This window comes from Oreochromis aureus, linkage group 4 (genome assembly GCF_013358895.1).
Source record: "Oreochromis aureus strain Israel breed Guangdong linkage group 4, ZZ_aureus, whole genome shotgun sequence".
Lineage (NCBI taxonomy): Eukaryota > Metazoa > Chordata > Actinopteri > Cichliformes > Cichlidae > Oreochromis > Oreochromis aureus.
In genome coordinates this window covers 26672552-26688585 of record NC_052945.1, presented here as the reverse complement: position 1 = coordinate 26688585, position 16034 = coordinate 26672552, and the positions used below count along the sequence as shown (strand labels likewise).

General features: G+C 41.5%; 1 protein-coding gene across 2 annotated transcripts; it reads left to right on the top strand.

Moving 5' to 3' along the window:
• The first annotated feature begins 2868 nt into the window (after positions 1–2868).
• tefb (TEF transcription factor, PAR bZIP family member b) lies at positions 2869–14913 on the top strand. 2 transcript variants are annotated; one of them, XM_039610904.1, is made up of 4 exons: positions 2869–3093; positions 8192–8776; positions 9666–9868; positions 10215–14913. In XM_039610904.1, exons 1-4 carry the CDS (start codon positions 2988–2990, stop codon positions 10428–10430), a joined length of 1110 nt encoding a protein of 369 aa, XP_039466838.1. In that variant the 5' UTR covers positions 2869–2987; the 3' UTR covers positions 10431–14913. The 2 variants fall into 2 exon arrangements, with proteins under 2 accessions (XP_039466838.1, XP_031605383.2); XM_031749523.2 differs by lacking the exon at positions 2869–3093 and adding an exon at positions 6631–7199.
• The last annotated feature ends 1121 nt before the right edge of the window (positions 14914–16034 follow it).

Here is a 16034-nt window from a genome sequence, read left to right as displayed (position 1 = left end):
CATCTTGGTTTCATCTGTTCATAGAATTTTCCAGAACTGTGAAGGCTCTTTTAGATGTTTTCTGCCAAAGTCTAATCTGTAGCAAGTAGTTTTCACCTTATGATAAACTTTGTCTTTTTCATTCCTGAAAGCCTGATTTTGATTGTAAATTTGAACAATATGTCTGCCTCATAAGTGTGCTGACTTAATTAGATGTTGTGAAGTTGTTTTTGTTAACCATCGAAATAATTCTATCCTCATGCACTTTAGCTTCTTTAACATTTTCTGTCGTCTTTCATACATTTGAGGAGGATGTGCGGAGGTACTTCAGGAGAGTGAACCCACGCAAAGCTACTGGTCCGGACGGGATTCCCGGCCGCGTCCTCAAGTCATGCGCGGCTCAGCTGGCTGGAGTGTTCACACATATCTTCAACCTTTCCCTCTCTCTGTCTGTAGTCCCAGCCTGCTTCAAAATGGCCACCATCGTCCCTGTACCCAAATCCTCCACCATCTCATCATTGAACGACTGGCGACCTGTAGCCCTGACCCCCATCGTGAGCAAATGCTTCGAGAAGCTGGTCAGGGACTTCATCTGCTCCGCACTACCCGACTCACTGGACCCTCTACAGTTCGCATACCGCCACAACAGGTCCACTGATGATGCCATAGCCCTGACACTCCATGCTGCCCTGTCACACCTGGAGAAGAGAGACACGTATGTGAGAATGCTGTTTGTAGATTACAGCTCAGCATTCAACACCATCGTTCCTCGAAGCTGGACAGGAAACTGCAGGATCTAGGACTGAGCAGCTCCCTCTGCAGCTGGATCCTTAACTTCCTGTCTGACAGACGCCAAGTGGTCAGACTGGGCAGCACCACCTCATCCCCATCACACTGAACACTGGTGCTCCACAGGGGTGTGTACTGAGCCCTCTCCTGTACTCACTCTACACCTCGACTGCACGGCCACTAACAACTCCAACATCATTGTGAAGTTTGCGGACGACACTACAGTGGTGGGTCTTATCACCAACGGTGATGAGACAGCCTACAGGGAGGAGGTCAGCGCCTGACCCACTGGTGTCAAGACAACCATCTCACCCTCAACGTCGCAAAGACAAAGGAGCTGATAGTGGACTTCCGGAGGTGCAGAGGAGTACACACCCCATCACCATCAACGGCGCCGCTGTGGAGAGAGTGAGCAGCTTCCGCTTCCTTGGTGTACATCTGGCTGAGGATCTTACGTGGTCAGTACACATAAACAAGACAGTGAAGAAGGCGCAGCAGCGCCTCTTCTTTCTCAGGAGACTGAAAAGATTTGGCATGAGCCCCGCATCCTCAGGACCTTCTATCGCTGTGCCATTGAGAGCATCCTCACTGGATGCATCACCACCTGGTATGGCAACACCACCGCTTACAACCGCAAAGCTCTCCAGAGAGTAGTGCGGTGTGCTGAACGGATAATTGGAGGTGAGCTTCCCTCCCTCCAAGACATCTACAGGAAGCGGTGCCTGAGGAAAGCGGGGAGGATCATCAAGGACTCCAGTCACCCCAGCCATAAACTCTTCAGACTACTTCCATCAGGAAGGAGGTTCTGCAGCATCCGGTCCCGTACCAGCAGACTGAGAGACAGCTTTTTCCACCAGGCCATCAGACTGCTGAACACGTCATAGACACCTCACCCTCACTACTGGAACTTCAACATTATGCACTCCATACTGTACATTAATGCCACTGTTTTGCACATACCTACCTCTGTATATTTTATATTTTATATATCTTATTTTATTGTTTACTCTATTTCATTTGTAAAACATGTATATACACACTCACACACACACACACACACACACACACACGTAGAAAAACATATTTAGTACACACATTCAGTAATGTATATACCTTTATATATGGTACATATATTTATTACTTTTTAGATTAACCATTTTTATATTTTGCTTGTTGCACGTTATTGTATTTTGCACAACTCTGTTGCTTGTGAAGCTTGCACACAAGAATTTCACTCGCATGTACTGTACCAGTGTACCTGCACATGTGATGTGACAATAAAGGTGATTTGATTTGATTTGATTTGATTTTTACTGAGCTGGTCAGTGTATTTGTTCTTTTTAACAATGCACCAGATTATTGATTTGGGGCTACTCCTGATGTTTCTGCTGTGTATGTGATAGCTTTATTTTGATTTTTCAGCCAAATGAAAACATCTTTCAGTTGAACTGCCCTTTATTTCGATCTCATATTTAGTTACCTATAAATGGAAATTCATCCCTTCATCTATATGCTTCCCAAACTTTTTGCCTAAACCCCTTGAATTAAAGGGTGAAAGTAGTGTATTTGTATGTGTGGAAGTATACACTCTAATCGGAAAAAGCGTCTGGACTGATGAGTTTCTTAAAACTCAAGAAACTCAAAGTAGTCCAGACACTTTTATTGCCCAGCTCCTTAGACTACAATGACCTGGATGACTGAGAACCTTCACAGATATACACTCTAATACTATAAAGCATTACTTTATAATACTATTATAACACTATAATGGTATTGAGTGTGGTTAACAAGTTTCAGTATAATAGTTTGACACACCTTGAATGGTTAAGTCACTGTGTAGTGCACTTTTTAATCAAGCCACTAGGTGGCACGTGGCGCTTCAGATCCCACAGAGTCACTGCACGTGCTGCCGTGCGTGGGGGAAAAGCCAGAGCCGCGCCGTTAAAGGTTGTTGTTTTGGTTGTGATTCTCCAGAGCCCGCCCCCTGCTTTCTGATAGGCGCTGCGGTATGATTGGCGTGCGCGCGCTCAATTCTCACCGCGTCAACACGCTGAGGGGGCGTGGCTCGCATTGGTAATTATAACTCTTGATTGCGTTCGGACACATGCAGCTGTCCCCGTGACGTTGAAAAGTTGATTCAGAGCGCACGTAGTCGCCTCGCCGGAGTAAATAAGAGTTGTGTTTTCGAGCAGAGCGGGCAGTTTCACAAGTTGTCTAACATGACGGCGGCTAACCAAATGTTTTTCGAGGACAGGAGCGACGTGCCGGACCTGCTCAGGTACTTGGCCGACTGTCCCTTCTCCTTCCCGGCCTTTGATGACAGCGGTAAGCATGTTTTTAAATAACTTTATAATTGTTTTTGCATCTTTTCATGAAAGCTGCTTTTGCTAGCGTGCAGTCTGTAGTTGGCAGAATTATTTAAGTAGCATATGGTGGTGTGTAGTTACAATCATGGATACATTAAGTACGTTTTTATTATATTTCATTACTTTATATGACTTTCCACATAAAGATTTGACACACAGGCCTATGAATATTAAGGATTAAACTATGACACTGGTTGTAAAATGAGTATAATTAATTAGTTACATTATTTTTAAGGTTTATGATTTAATATTGTCCTGTGACAGTTGCTATGTTGCCATTTTATTAGAGAGTCTGAGCTAAAAGTAATGCAGCAGCCCTGCAACTCTTCATGGTATCTTCATCTTATTTATCTTGCCTTCAGTGATACACATGAAGTGGTTTTATACATAAAGCTAATGAAGTGGCTTCTGTTATTTTGACTGTTAAAACTGACTGTTGTTTTTATTACATCTCAGCATTGAACTAAGTACTTAGTCCAGCTCTAGTGTAAAGTTATTTTACTAGCAGACACTTTAAACCCTTCTGTATGGGAAACTGTAGAAGTAAAACCACTCTTAAACATAATTAAATGTCTCCTGTTCAGTTCATTATTTTACTGAGTGCAGTAGTATGTGGTAATGAGAATATCACTCTAATCTCTTGAAATATCACAGGTGATGAAAGGCTGTGAGGTGTATTGTGTCAGCAGGCTGTCTGTGCTGTTTCTCCTGTAGCCTGAAACTGATGCAACAACACTGAAACAGTCCTCACTCAGAGTTTCATCATTTCATTAGCTTCTGTATGCACTCTGCTTGTGTTGTGCACACTTTCTTGCTTACTTTCTGTTAAAAATAAATACATTCTTTGGTGTACTTTTCATTAGAAGTCGCTAGTGCAGTGACATAGGAAATGTGAGAGGGAGTGACATGCAGGGCATGCAAGAAAGACCTCCAACTGAAACTGAACTAGATGTGTTGGGGTTGTGTTACTTCACCTGTGCTCTGATGTCTCCTTAAGTGTTTGACTGGCACTTATGTGGGTACGGACACTTAGTTGCTCCAGTATCACCAAGGTTGGTCACAGTGAGGTTTCGAATATACCTTGACCTGTTAAAAAATAAATAGATAAATAAATCTTAGTATGCAGTCCCTATCTTCTCATGACTAATGAGAGAGTTTGCTCATTTGCTCATCTCTATAGACAACCAGACAGCTAGTTCAAAGGTACAGTGTCAGATTTGGGTCAAACAACTTGCAGTAACGCTGTGGCTAATGATGCATAGGAAATAAAACCACTCTGGAGTTTGATTTCCTTCATAACGACCAGTCTGTATCATCCAGCCCCTGAAATTAGAGTTGTGCTGTCTTAGCAGATTTACAGCAAATGTTTAGCTGTGTGTCATAAGTGTATGTTATACATTGGCATCATGTGAAATCTATGATGACCTAGAGTTGACCTTTGGGGGACACCTTAAGAAAATGTGGTTACAACTGAAAGGAACTCGGCAGTAAAAGCAATAAAACTCAAATAAAGCAAAATGAGCCAGCTAGTAGAAGCAAATCATGTGCCAGTAAAGTCTGGGTATGTTTCTAGTCATGTAAAAATAACAAAAATCCAAAATTATTTATGTTTATGATTATATTTTTAAAATTATTTTAAAATATTTCGTAAAAAAACAAAACAAAACCAAGTTTTGCAGTAGCCTGAGAGTTAGCTTAGCAAACCTGAAATAATAATAATAACATAGATTTGTATAGCGTCTTTCAAGAAAGCCAAGGATGCTTTACAGTAGAGTAGGTAGAGGTTAAAAATAATGTAGCATTATAGAAACTTGTTTTGCTCTTATGGTCTTTCACCATGCTAACTACATAATAATAATAATAATAATAATAATAATAATAATAATAATAATAATAATAATTATTATTATTATTATTATTATTATTATTATCATTAAAATAATAATGTATACTTTCATCCGCACTTTCTATGCACATTTACCTACATGTATATATGTATCCTTGATACCCTGGCATACAATGTTTGGCTTTAGAATTACATGTTTACACATGTTTGTGACATGGAAGACATCCCACATACATGCAAAGTAATTAAAGTGTTAGAAACTCAAATATAAATATTGCCTTTTATTATCTTGTAGTAGCATTATTGACAACCAATGCTGACTCACTAGTACATAATATGCCGGCCCTGTGATATGCAGTGTCTAAGCAGGACACTTTAGTGGCAGATTATTGTGTTATTGTTATTGTGTTTACTGTGGTTGAGGCCTTAATATTTCTGTACTTCCCCCTGGAAAGCATTGTAGAAAACAGCACCATCAAGTTTTAATTTAAATATTTCTCCCTCATCTCAGTGTGCATACAAAGTTTCCTCTGTTCACATGTGTTGAACAACAGCAGACTCCTGTCTCAGCTGTTTCAAGAGTGTAAATTTAATCAGTTTAAATAGACAGCAGAGGGCACTGATAAGTGTTTATTGTGCTCTGGTTTGCTCTGTAGACGCAGCAGACTCCAGCCAGGACCGGTTCTTGTTTTGTATTTTTCCAGTGAGCTGCAGGACCTAGAATGAAAGCTTTGTGTTGTGTGAACCAAAAGCATAACAAATGATTTAACAGTTCATTAACAATATTAATATGCTTCCTACTCCCTCTTCTTCTTCTTATTGTTTCAGTTTGACCTTTATCATGCTTGTAATGCGATGCAAAATGTTGCACATGCGCTCACTAATATTCGTGGCCACAGACACCTTAATAGAAACCCTGGTCTCATGTGTCCCTGTCTAACCTTGTACGTGGACAGAGTGTTAGGACACCAGTCTTTTGGTGTGCGGTTTCAGTGTTCAGCCTGTAGAAGCTCATGGCACTTGTGCTGAACTTGGAGGGAAAAAAAGAAAAAAAATGAATTTCACTGCGGCTGAACATCGTGTTCCTGAAACAAAACAATATGCGAGACAAAGTCGTGCGCGCTCCCCGTCGCGCGGAAACACGCACGTCTCTTTTTTGTGGCAGTGAGGGTTTATTTTTTAGATTAATTATTATTATTCGGTGCAGTTAAACACGGTGAATGTGCTCATTAGAGAGGATCCGGAAGCTGGTGCGTGTAGAGTTAAAGCGTATCTAGGGAAATATGTGATAGACGTTATAGATTATACCTCGCGTGCACTGTTAAATCAATATAAAATAAAAACACTGTCGTGCGCGTGCCCGCTTCAACCAGCTCGCATTGGCTTGCACGTGCAGAGAATCTTTAAGCCACGCCCATTGACAGAGTGTGCTTTCACGTGAGTCGGGTGCGGGCGGGGCGCACGTGTTTGGCCACGAGTATCACGCTCAGAAACCAAGCGACTGCACGAGCTCACAACGTGTTTATATGGGTGTGGGTATTTGCGCTATGCGTGCGCGCGTGACACGCAGTTCTTGCCGTGAAAGTGTGAGTACCTCGTGCCTCTAACGCCTTCTATTAAAGATGTTAATATGATGACTGCACGAGGCCGAGTGTTGCATTCACGTTGCGCTTATAGGGTCTGGGTGTTTTCCTTCTATGTAAAGCCATGATTTCCTTGTGTGTTTGTGGCCAATGAGTAAACGTAGAGCTGCCACAGATTAGAGGCAAAATGAAGCTGCAGTAATATATTCATATATGAAGTACTGACAGCCAATCAGCTGCTACTATTGCGTGAAAGAGGCGTGGCACGAAACTCCTGAATATCCAACGAGCGCGCTCCGTGGGTAAGAAGAAGAGGCTCGGTGTGGTGTTGTTTTTGACTCTAAAAAGCTGCATTTTCGGCTTAAAAGGCTCAAAATCAGCGATAGTGTCGACTCCAGCGGCTAAACGCGGTTCTTGTGTTCCTGTTTTTTGGACGCAGCTCTCGGTAAAAAAGGCAGCGTCGCCTCGGTGTGCTCGGAGCTCGGTACGGAACAATGCCTGGCGAAGCCGCGATGGCAACGGAGCTCCAGCCCAGCGGTAATACCGCTACAGCGTCACCCCAGAAGTCTTTCCCTTTTGTTTTAAAGAAAATTATGGACATACCTCCTCCGAACATCCTGGAGGAAGGAGAAGACGGTAAGCATTATTAATAATTATAAATTAAATTAAAATTAAAATGCTGCCTAGTTTTACAGCTTGTGAATGAACCACGAGTATATAGGTTTTAAGGCTGGGTAGTAATCAGCGTCTGGGGTTTCGCCTAAAACGTGTGGTCGTGGTTTTGGCTCACATGCCCTATGTTGCGTGGAGCAAACGATGAAGAACAAAAAGTTCCTGCTCCTCTGCGCTGAAAATCAAGGCGCTAAACCAGGGCAGAGCGGACTCCCTGGGGTTTCATTATACAGCCAGAGCTACTTTTATTTGGTTCCTGGCTGATGGTGTTTTCTGACTTCCTTCTTTCATTTTAGCATCTACTCCCTCTCTCTGCCTCCGTCTGTCAGACTGCTTGTCGGGTTTCTTGGATGTAGCCCGCCTTTGTTTATCCACTTGTTTGTCAGATGTCACATCACCACCACCCCTTTCCACCCAGCCTCTTCTCATTCACAATTTCACCTTCCTACCGTGTCTCCTGAATAATGTTGTACCATACTGCAAATTTTGGTATCCATCCAACACCCAAGTAAATACGGGGCCAGTATCGCCAATAGCGATACTTACAAAGGCAACTTGTGTAGCAGAGAGTAGTGTGTCATTACTTATGAGGTCATCACCAATTTGCAACACATTTTAATGACTGCTACATCACTGCGATTTTTTTGTAATTAATACAAATAAACATGCATTTCAACTTTTCATGTTTTTTAAAACTGTTTTTTTAGACCTTGAATGTTTAATATATATATCATTTTGCTTTACTTTTTTGTTTCAAAAAATAATTAATTCAGTGGGTTATATACTGAACTTAGGATCGATACTTTGTTTCGATCCTCTATCTTGTTGATACTGTTGTCCTTTGGATTGATCCACCCACCTCTACTACTGAATAATATTTGGACAAAAGAACTGTTCATTTTCAGCAAGCAGCCATTAATTTCACTAATCTTTTATGCTTTATGTCTTTAATGTAGACATAGAGAAGGAGAAGCTGTGCTCATCTGAAGATGTGGATGGAGGAGGGGCTGTGGCAACCAATGCTGGTGGAGGCTCAAGAGGAGGTGGTGGTGGAAGTGGGGGCAGTGGAGGGGTATCAGCCTCCCTGACCCCAGCCATTTGGGAGAAGACCATTCCGTATGATGGGGAGACATTCCACTTGGAGTACATGGACCTGGATGAGTTCCTCCTGGAGAACGGTATCCCTGTGACCCTGGAGGAGGATGTGCTGCAGAAGACACTGACAGTTGAAGACAAAGGCAAAGCCATTCCCAAGGTTATTGCAGCAGCTACCACCACCACTCCTACTACTACTACTGAAACAGCTACTCCCGCTACTCCTGTTGCTGGAGACTCATCATCTCCCCCCTCTGCCTCCATGGCTACCCCAGATCCAGAGGAGCCTGTGACAGTCACCACGTTACAACCAGCTAAGCTAGAAGAAGAACAAGAAGAAGAACAAGAAGAAGAACAAGAAGAAGAACAAGAAGAAGAAGAGGAAGAGCAAAAAGAGGAATCTTTGCCTGAGGAGGCAACGCCAAAAGCAGAAGTGAAGAAAGCAGGTGAGCAGATTTACTGCATGTGTTAAACATTAACACCTGATGAAAACTGTTATTTCCTCGCAGTTATGCAGCTCTAGTTTTATTTAGATTGGTCTAAGAATGTCAATGCTGGCATGGCTACCTAAGTCATAATTATTAATAAATGTTACCAAATCTGGCCAAACAAGCCCTGTGACAGACTGGTGACCAGTCCCAGGTGTAGCCTGCCTCTCACCTCATGACAGCCGGGATAGGCTGGATTAAATAAGGAATATAGATTTTTCCAGTTAAATGTGGATAAACCAACTTTATAAAATGCGGTATGTCAGAGCATTTGTCAGTAGGACAGACCTTATACAGATTTTGGTGCTTGCCCAGCCATTTCTGTGAATTATTACTCTGCTAAAGTGATGTGGTGAAAGGCAGATTTTTGCATATAATTTTCATCTAGGTCTTCAATGCTAATATAGTCAAATAATTTTACTGCAGGCAGTTTAATCACATGTTAACAAACTGACACAGCAGAAGCAGTGATGGACATTTTTTTTTAAAATGTATTTTTAGGAGGTGTCCAACTTAGACACCTTTCATTTGAGCTGCACAGAAACTTTTAAAGCCTTCTTTCCAGTGTGGCATGTAGTGAATTTCTTTTGCTACTTTTTATAATTGTTTTTATGTAGGTATGGTTATTATTCCCACAAAGACTTCAGACCCTCAGTTTGTTTTGTTTTTTTTAAAAAGAATGTTTGCAATGATAAAATGTCTTTGTGGGATCAGCGGCTGAGAGCAATGAAGCCTACATAGCTCCCTAAAAGATTTCACAGTAGTGGTGTGAAGTCTGGCCACCTGGTTCATTGCCGTTTACCTGTCTTGTATCCAAGCTTACTTTTTCCCCTGCTGGACTCTGCAGAACGTAACACGCCCTCCCCGATCGACCCAGACGCCATTGAGGTGGACATTAATTTCCAGCCGGATCCCACAGACCTGGTCCTGTCCAGTGTGCCCGGGGGTGAGCTGTTCAACCCTCGCAAGCACAGGTTCTCTCAGGAGGAGCTGAAGCCGCAGCCGATGATCAAGAAGGCCAAGAAGGTTTTTGTTCCCGATGAGCAGAAGGTCAGTGGAATCAAATTTTCTTCTTCCCAAACTGCAGTTGACATCAGGTCACTCCAGTCTAAAAAAAACACTGTTGTAAAAGCTAGTATATTTCAGCCAGTTTAAGTATGACATATATTTAGAAAATTTCCACTCTTTTCATCTTGTTCAGTTGTCAGAAAAATGCATTTATCAAAATCGGGTTTGCAGAATGTTTAAGCTCCAACTCCATCAGTTAGTTTGTGTTACTATGTGATTACATTAGCCCAATAAAACATTAGAATTGAGCTGACAGTCTCCTCAATCCAATCCCTTCGTTTATGTGGGCAAGTTTAACTCTTCTTTCTGTCCCTTTTCATTCCTCTAGGATGAGAAGTACTGGTCGAGAAGAAAGAAGAACAATCTGGCAGCGAAGCGTTCCCGCGATGCACGCCGCCTTAAGGAGAACCAGATCACCGTGCGTGCATCCTTCCTGGAGCGTGAAAATGCTGCTCTGAGGCAGCAAGTGGCTGAGCTGCGGAAGGACTGCGGTCGCTGTAAGAACGTCCTGGCTCGATACGAAGCCAAGTACGGTCCACTGTAAAAAATAAATAAATAACAGAAAAAAAGAAAACTCACAATAAAACCCATGACGAGACAAAAGCAGAACTCCCTTCCCCGCAAATTTCAACACAGACATAAACACCTAAGGAATCTAAATTTGCACTGTTGTCTTTGCTGACCTCCAGTCACTGTGTTCGGCTCCAGTTTCTAACACGATGCTGGAGTTTTGGATACACACTGGCAGGCAGTGAGGCATGATGGGAGCGGTGGTCACAGGAAGGCCTGTGGAGAGCGCCTGGCTCCTACACTCGGAGAGGAAGTGGACCGTTCTGGATTCTCCCATGGTCAAACACACATGGAAAATGTGGTCGTCTCGAGAAAAGTTCAAAGAGAGTCACGCGACATGAAAAGAGCGGGTCGGTTAGAAAGAATCGCACGCTTTCAAATTCGATACAGCAGTTTCCGTCAGAGCACAGCACACCTTAGTGGACCAAAGCACGAGTAGCGTCAGTCAGAAGTTGCGTATTTAGAAAGGTGCACATGTGCACTCCTCCTGTTTTCCTTGTGTTGCACTTAATTAGGAGGCTCAGAAGAAGAATATTTACTAAAGTGTAGCAGTGTAGGAGAGGAACAGATGAAAAATGAGCCGCAGTCAGGTTCAAGGTGGTACTCCCAGTCTGGAGAGGGTAAGAGGGGGGAGACCTCAGGAAAGGTGTGGTCCAGTCAGAGTTCTTCCGTCACACAAGCACGCCTCTGCACACTGTTTAAAAACAACTGTTATGTATATATAATCATCTCTCTGCACCATTTTTATAGTGTATAATCCATTTTGCACTTTTTCATTAAAAAAATAAAATAAAACACACACGTGGTGTGTGGAGATTAAGCTGGTAGCAGCTGTCTACCTTATTAACGATGATCACAGTGGGAGCTGTTTCAATGGTAGCATACTAATGAAAATGCAAAGTAGGTCTAAAGTTTAAAGCTTCTGTGATTTTTAACATCTTTTTTCTACTAAGATCAGCTTCCAGAGCCTCAAAGATTCAGTGAAGGAGCAGATTGTTTTATATATGGGGAAAGAGTAGTAGTTTCTGTCTGTGGGTTACTGTTAAAGGCATGCTGTGCATTTGATCTCCAAGGCCTTCGATTGTAGAGGGGTATGTTCACATGTACAGTACTACGCACATGTCTTGTGCCACCCTTCATTTCCTAAAATTTTGCTGACAAAGTGGGATATAGATGCAGGATTTTATTGACCCGTGCAAACATACATGGAAATACAGTATCTAAGACAAAAACAGAGTTTTTATAATTGTAACCAGCTTGAAAGTTGATATTTGGAAGGATCACCTTATTCTTCAACACAGCCTGATCTCTCTTAGGCAGCTTTCTTCTCATTTCTTTAAGTCGTCTTCACGAGTAGTTCTCCAGGACATTTAAAGCTCTTCTTGGGATGTTTCTGCCGTTTTGGTCTGTCCTATGTTAACATGATCCTACACTGCTTCAATAATGTTGAGGTCTGAGCTCTGGGGAGGCCAATCCATGACTGATGTTTTTCTATTCAGGTATGCTTTTACTGCATTGTTTGAGATGATTGCCATTCTGAAAAATGAAGCTGTTTCCAATTACACACTTTCCACGTAGTATTGGCTCAAAATCTAACAGTACTTTTCTGCCTTCATAATTTCATCAATAGTAACAAGATCTGAAAACTGTTTAATGCCCATCAAACTGTTACTTTTGATCTTTTGCGTAGATTCAACAAAAAATTAAAACAAGTATGTTTTGTGACCGGCTGTTAGTAACGAAAATACAATTTAAAATGGGTTCTTTGCTAATTTGTCTGTCATCTGTAAACTTTTTAATACTGGCCTTTTTTAATACTTAATAAATTCCTCTGAAAATGGTCTGGTATGAGGACTGGACTGGAATAGTGAAAAAGCAGCCAGTGTCGAAAAAGAAAAAAAAAACTTTGAAAGAGCTTTTAGAAATCCTGGAGAACTATTACTCAAGACTACTTTAAACAATAACCAAATGGGCTCCTTGGAAAGCAAAATATAAAGAAATGAGGGGTGGGTTTAAGAGTTTTTCACAGTGCGTTGGGATGTTTATTTACTGCACACTGCAGTTGGTGTGCTAGAGTCACTGCCTGCCTGCTAACGGTGTAGAGAGGACTGGATTGATTGGTTGCTTTTTGTTTTTTATCTTAAGCAGGCTCAAAGTCGGCTGTTTCTGAACCTTGTAAATATGTCTCCTGGTCTTTATTTTGCTAAGACGGGGACTGTGTCTTTATTAACCCTACAATATTCCTTACATTTGCCAAATAGTTGAATGAGTGCTGTATTTATTCTTGGGTAATAATGCATTTGTTGATTGTGATGTACAAACAATGTGTCAGATAATTTTATTTCTTCTTAGGAATAATACCTATATAATGAAACCAATGACAAAGCAGGGAATTCAAAGGGTAAACTGTGCTTTTGGATGTTTGTTTTAAAAACAGGTTTATATAGTAATGTGGGCTTTATTTTTTGGGGGGGGGGGGGATGCACTCTCCTTTACCTCGTCCAACACTTGCTACTGTGAAAGGTAAAAAGTGCAGGGCTACAAAGTGTTGGTTGAAGCAAAGAACGCGTACAAAGCAGCTTAGTTCCATTTGGCAAAACCTTAAATCCGACTTTATAAACTGAGTTCTTTCCGCCAAAGCGTCTGAGTCTGAATCTTAATTAGTAAATATGTTGCAGACTGTTATGGGACTCTTTATCTCAAACTTATAATTTTTTGATTTTTATCAGCCAGCTTGTGCTCATAATCCTGGAAAGAAAATAAATGTGGCAATAATACTCTGTTATGTAATGCTAGTTTGATTTCAGTAGTGATGTTGTATGTATACTTACTATGATGTACTAAATAGAAATGCCCCAAAGTCATTCGTGCTTCCAGTTCTCAATTCTCTGTAGTCCGGGATCTTAATGCATGAAACCCAGTAAACCTGTCTGTCTCTCTCTCTGTTGTTTGCTTTTTTTAAAAATAAGTTTTATACCAAGTGTACTTATGTCTGTAAACCATTACCGAAAACTAGAGCTCTTTGGTTTTTGGGGGGATGATGTAGGCTGGTGGTGTATTGTGCAGTTAAAAAAACAAAAAGCAGAGCATCTTTGCTGTGATGTCCTTTTGTTTATGACAGCACCGCCTATCCTTGTGCAGCCAGCGCTTGACCTTGTGGTGAAAACAGCTGAAAGCAGCATCTTTTAATCACTGTGGATTATCATTATTATTATTATTATTATTATTATTATTGTTGTTATTATCATTTTTTTTTTATTTGCTATAGATTGATCTATATCTGGATACACTGGAATCAGCTCGTGCTTTTTTTGTGTTGTTTTTTTCTTTTCTTTTTTTTTTCTTGATTGCTAATGTGATTATTTGAGTTTCCTGATAGTGTATTGTAACAGCTGTTTCTTTGGGGTTTTTCTGTCACATTGACCTCCAAACTCGACATCGACTGCACTGAGCTTTAGACATCAGTCTAGCTGATGAATGCAAACTTGGACATTTAAAAAGAAAAAACTCTAAGATGGTACTGGCCAAGAGAAGTTTTTAGAAGCCAATAAAGTCAAGATCATATTTTGTATAGTGATGCATAAAGTATGTAGCAGTTTCTGTTTGATGTGAAGCTCCTTATGAAATCAATTTTCTTTTTCTTTTTAAAGAGGTTGGAGTTTTTCCTCAGTTCTCTGCATGCAGACCTGCAGACCTGACTTTTGGATGTAGGCGCGTCTTCTGCCACCTACTGACAAAAGATGGCTCCTGCACTAGTAAAACCCTTTGTGCCACTTTTGGGTAACATTTGAGGAAAACTAGAATCCTGGATTTCTGAAAGCGTAATTCAATCTGTAAAAGCTGAAGCCACCTATTACATTTAACCCACAAAGCAGGTTTTATAGTTTTACCAGTGCATCAAATAAGAATAAAAGAATAAAGGTGGTAAAAATTGAATCCATCACAGCGGATAATGTACCCCTCCCTGGGATTTGATTTGTTGTTCCTCCTGGTGTTGTGATTAGATTCACCACACAAACACACACATAAAGAAATGCACAAATAATCGACAGAGAACATCTGCTGCCTGCAGGTGGCACAAGTGTGAGTGCGCACAGGTGTTTGCTTTACCTGTAGGTGTGCTCAGAGCACCACGACTAGATCTCCAGGCTAAACCTCAGTTTTAAGGTTATGGCCTGAAACACTTGAGGCTGGTTTGAGATGCTTCGCATCGACAACACCGTGCCCTTGTTTACTTATTTTAAGTAGCTCCCGGAAAACCATTTTAAATCTCTTTCTGGAAACATTTTTAAAGACTTGTGATGTTTTTGGCTTTCTGTTCTGATTTTTATATAAATGTGGGTTTTTTCTCTTGTTTTTGTATTGTCCCTATCATGTATTGGATACATGCAACTGCAGTATCGTGTCCTAATTGTATCTTGTATTATGCATATGAAATAAATTTGGAGTTTTACCGACATGTGGGCTTGTTTTTGACCTTGCCTGATTTGCTGACCAGCTGTGGCGGCTGTGTGACAAACGTCGGGTAACAAAAGGAGCTGGTGGATAAATGGAGGCATCTTCCTCATCCTTAATCCGTGTTCACACACACAATCCGCCTGAGTGCACATTTTTTTTTTTTTTCCTTTTTATTGTCCCTTCATTACCTCTCTCCTGCTGCTCATCAGTATTCCAGCGGAGTACGAGATGTTGCGTAATGATCACATCGACAGACAGGGGAGCAGAATTGCGTAACACATAAGCAGCCTCTAAAGACCAGAGGGATGGGTGTGTAGAGGATGGAGCAAAGATGGCGAGGAAGCAGGAGGTGGGGACAAGCAGTGGAAAGGATCAGGTAGTGGTAAGGATGGAGAGTGGAGGAGGGAAGATAGCTAGATGATGAAAAGAGAATGAGGGATGCGGTGCTGAGGATGCAGAGCTATGCATGTTGTCACACCACTACATGCTCAGCACAGCCACGACATGAGCAAGTCAACCTTCCAGCTGGCTGTACAGACACCAGCACAGGGCAGGACAGGCAGACGGAGTGCTGGGTGATGAAATGCAAAGTAATATCTGCTGGGATGGGTCCAGCTGAGGTGGGCTGGTGAGCAAGCTGGCTGCTCACCATTTGAGAATTCCATCTTTGCTTTGAATTATTGATCAAACATCACTTGAATTTGTTTACCGCAATCAGAGCGATGAGCTGCTCCAGGACTCCAACACACGAACCAAGGGTCTGCTCCAACACATTCCAGCATGAACCCACACAGAGACCACAAAGGAGGAGGACTCACCCCCGCACTCTCACGCACAAATGAGGACGACACAATCAGCTTAATTTTTCCATGCTTATAATTTTTTTTGCCAATCTGTTTTTATTACAAACTTAAAAAAGAATCTCATACAATAAGAAACTGCAGTAGTAACTCCCCATTCCCGAGGGGGCAGCACAGAAAACAGGTCATTGCATCTCAGTAGTGAAATATTCATTATACATCTACAGGGTGTACAGATCAGATACAAAATAGGAAGAATAATAATAAAATACAGGCAGGAAAGAAAACACTATTTATACATCATCTGAACATTTTATTAG

Excerpts from the sequence above, each read along its gene's own strand:
- tefb (XM_031749523.2), top strand. The coding sequence starts at position 7,058 with ATGCCTGGCGAAGCCGCGATGGCAACGGAGCTCCAGCCCAGCGGTAAT. Across the intron at positions 7,200-8,191 it reads CCTGGAGGAAGGAGAAGACG|ACATAGAGAAGGAGAAGCTG; the intron begins GTAAGCATTATT and ends TCTTTAATGTAG. Across the intron at positions 9,869-10,214 it reads TTGTTCCCGATGAGCAGAAG|GATGAGAAGTACTGGTCGAG; the intron begins GTCAGTGGAATC and ends TCATTCCTCTAG.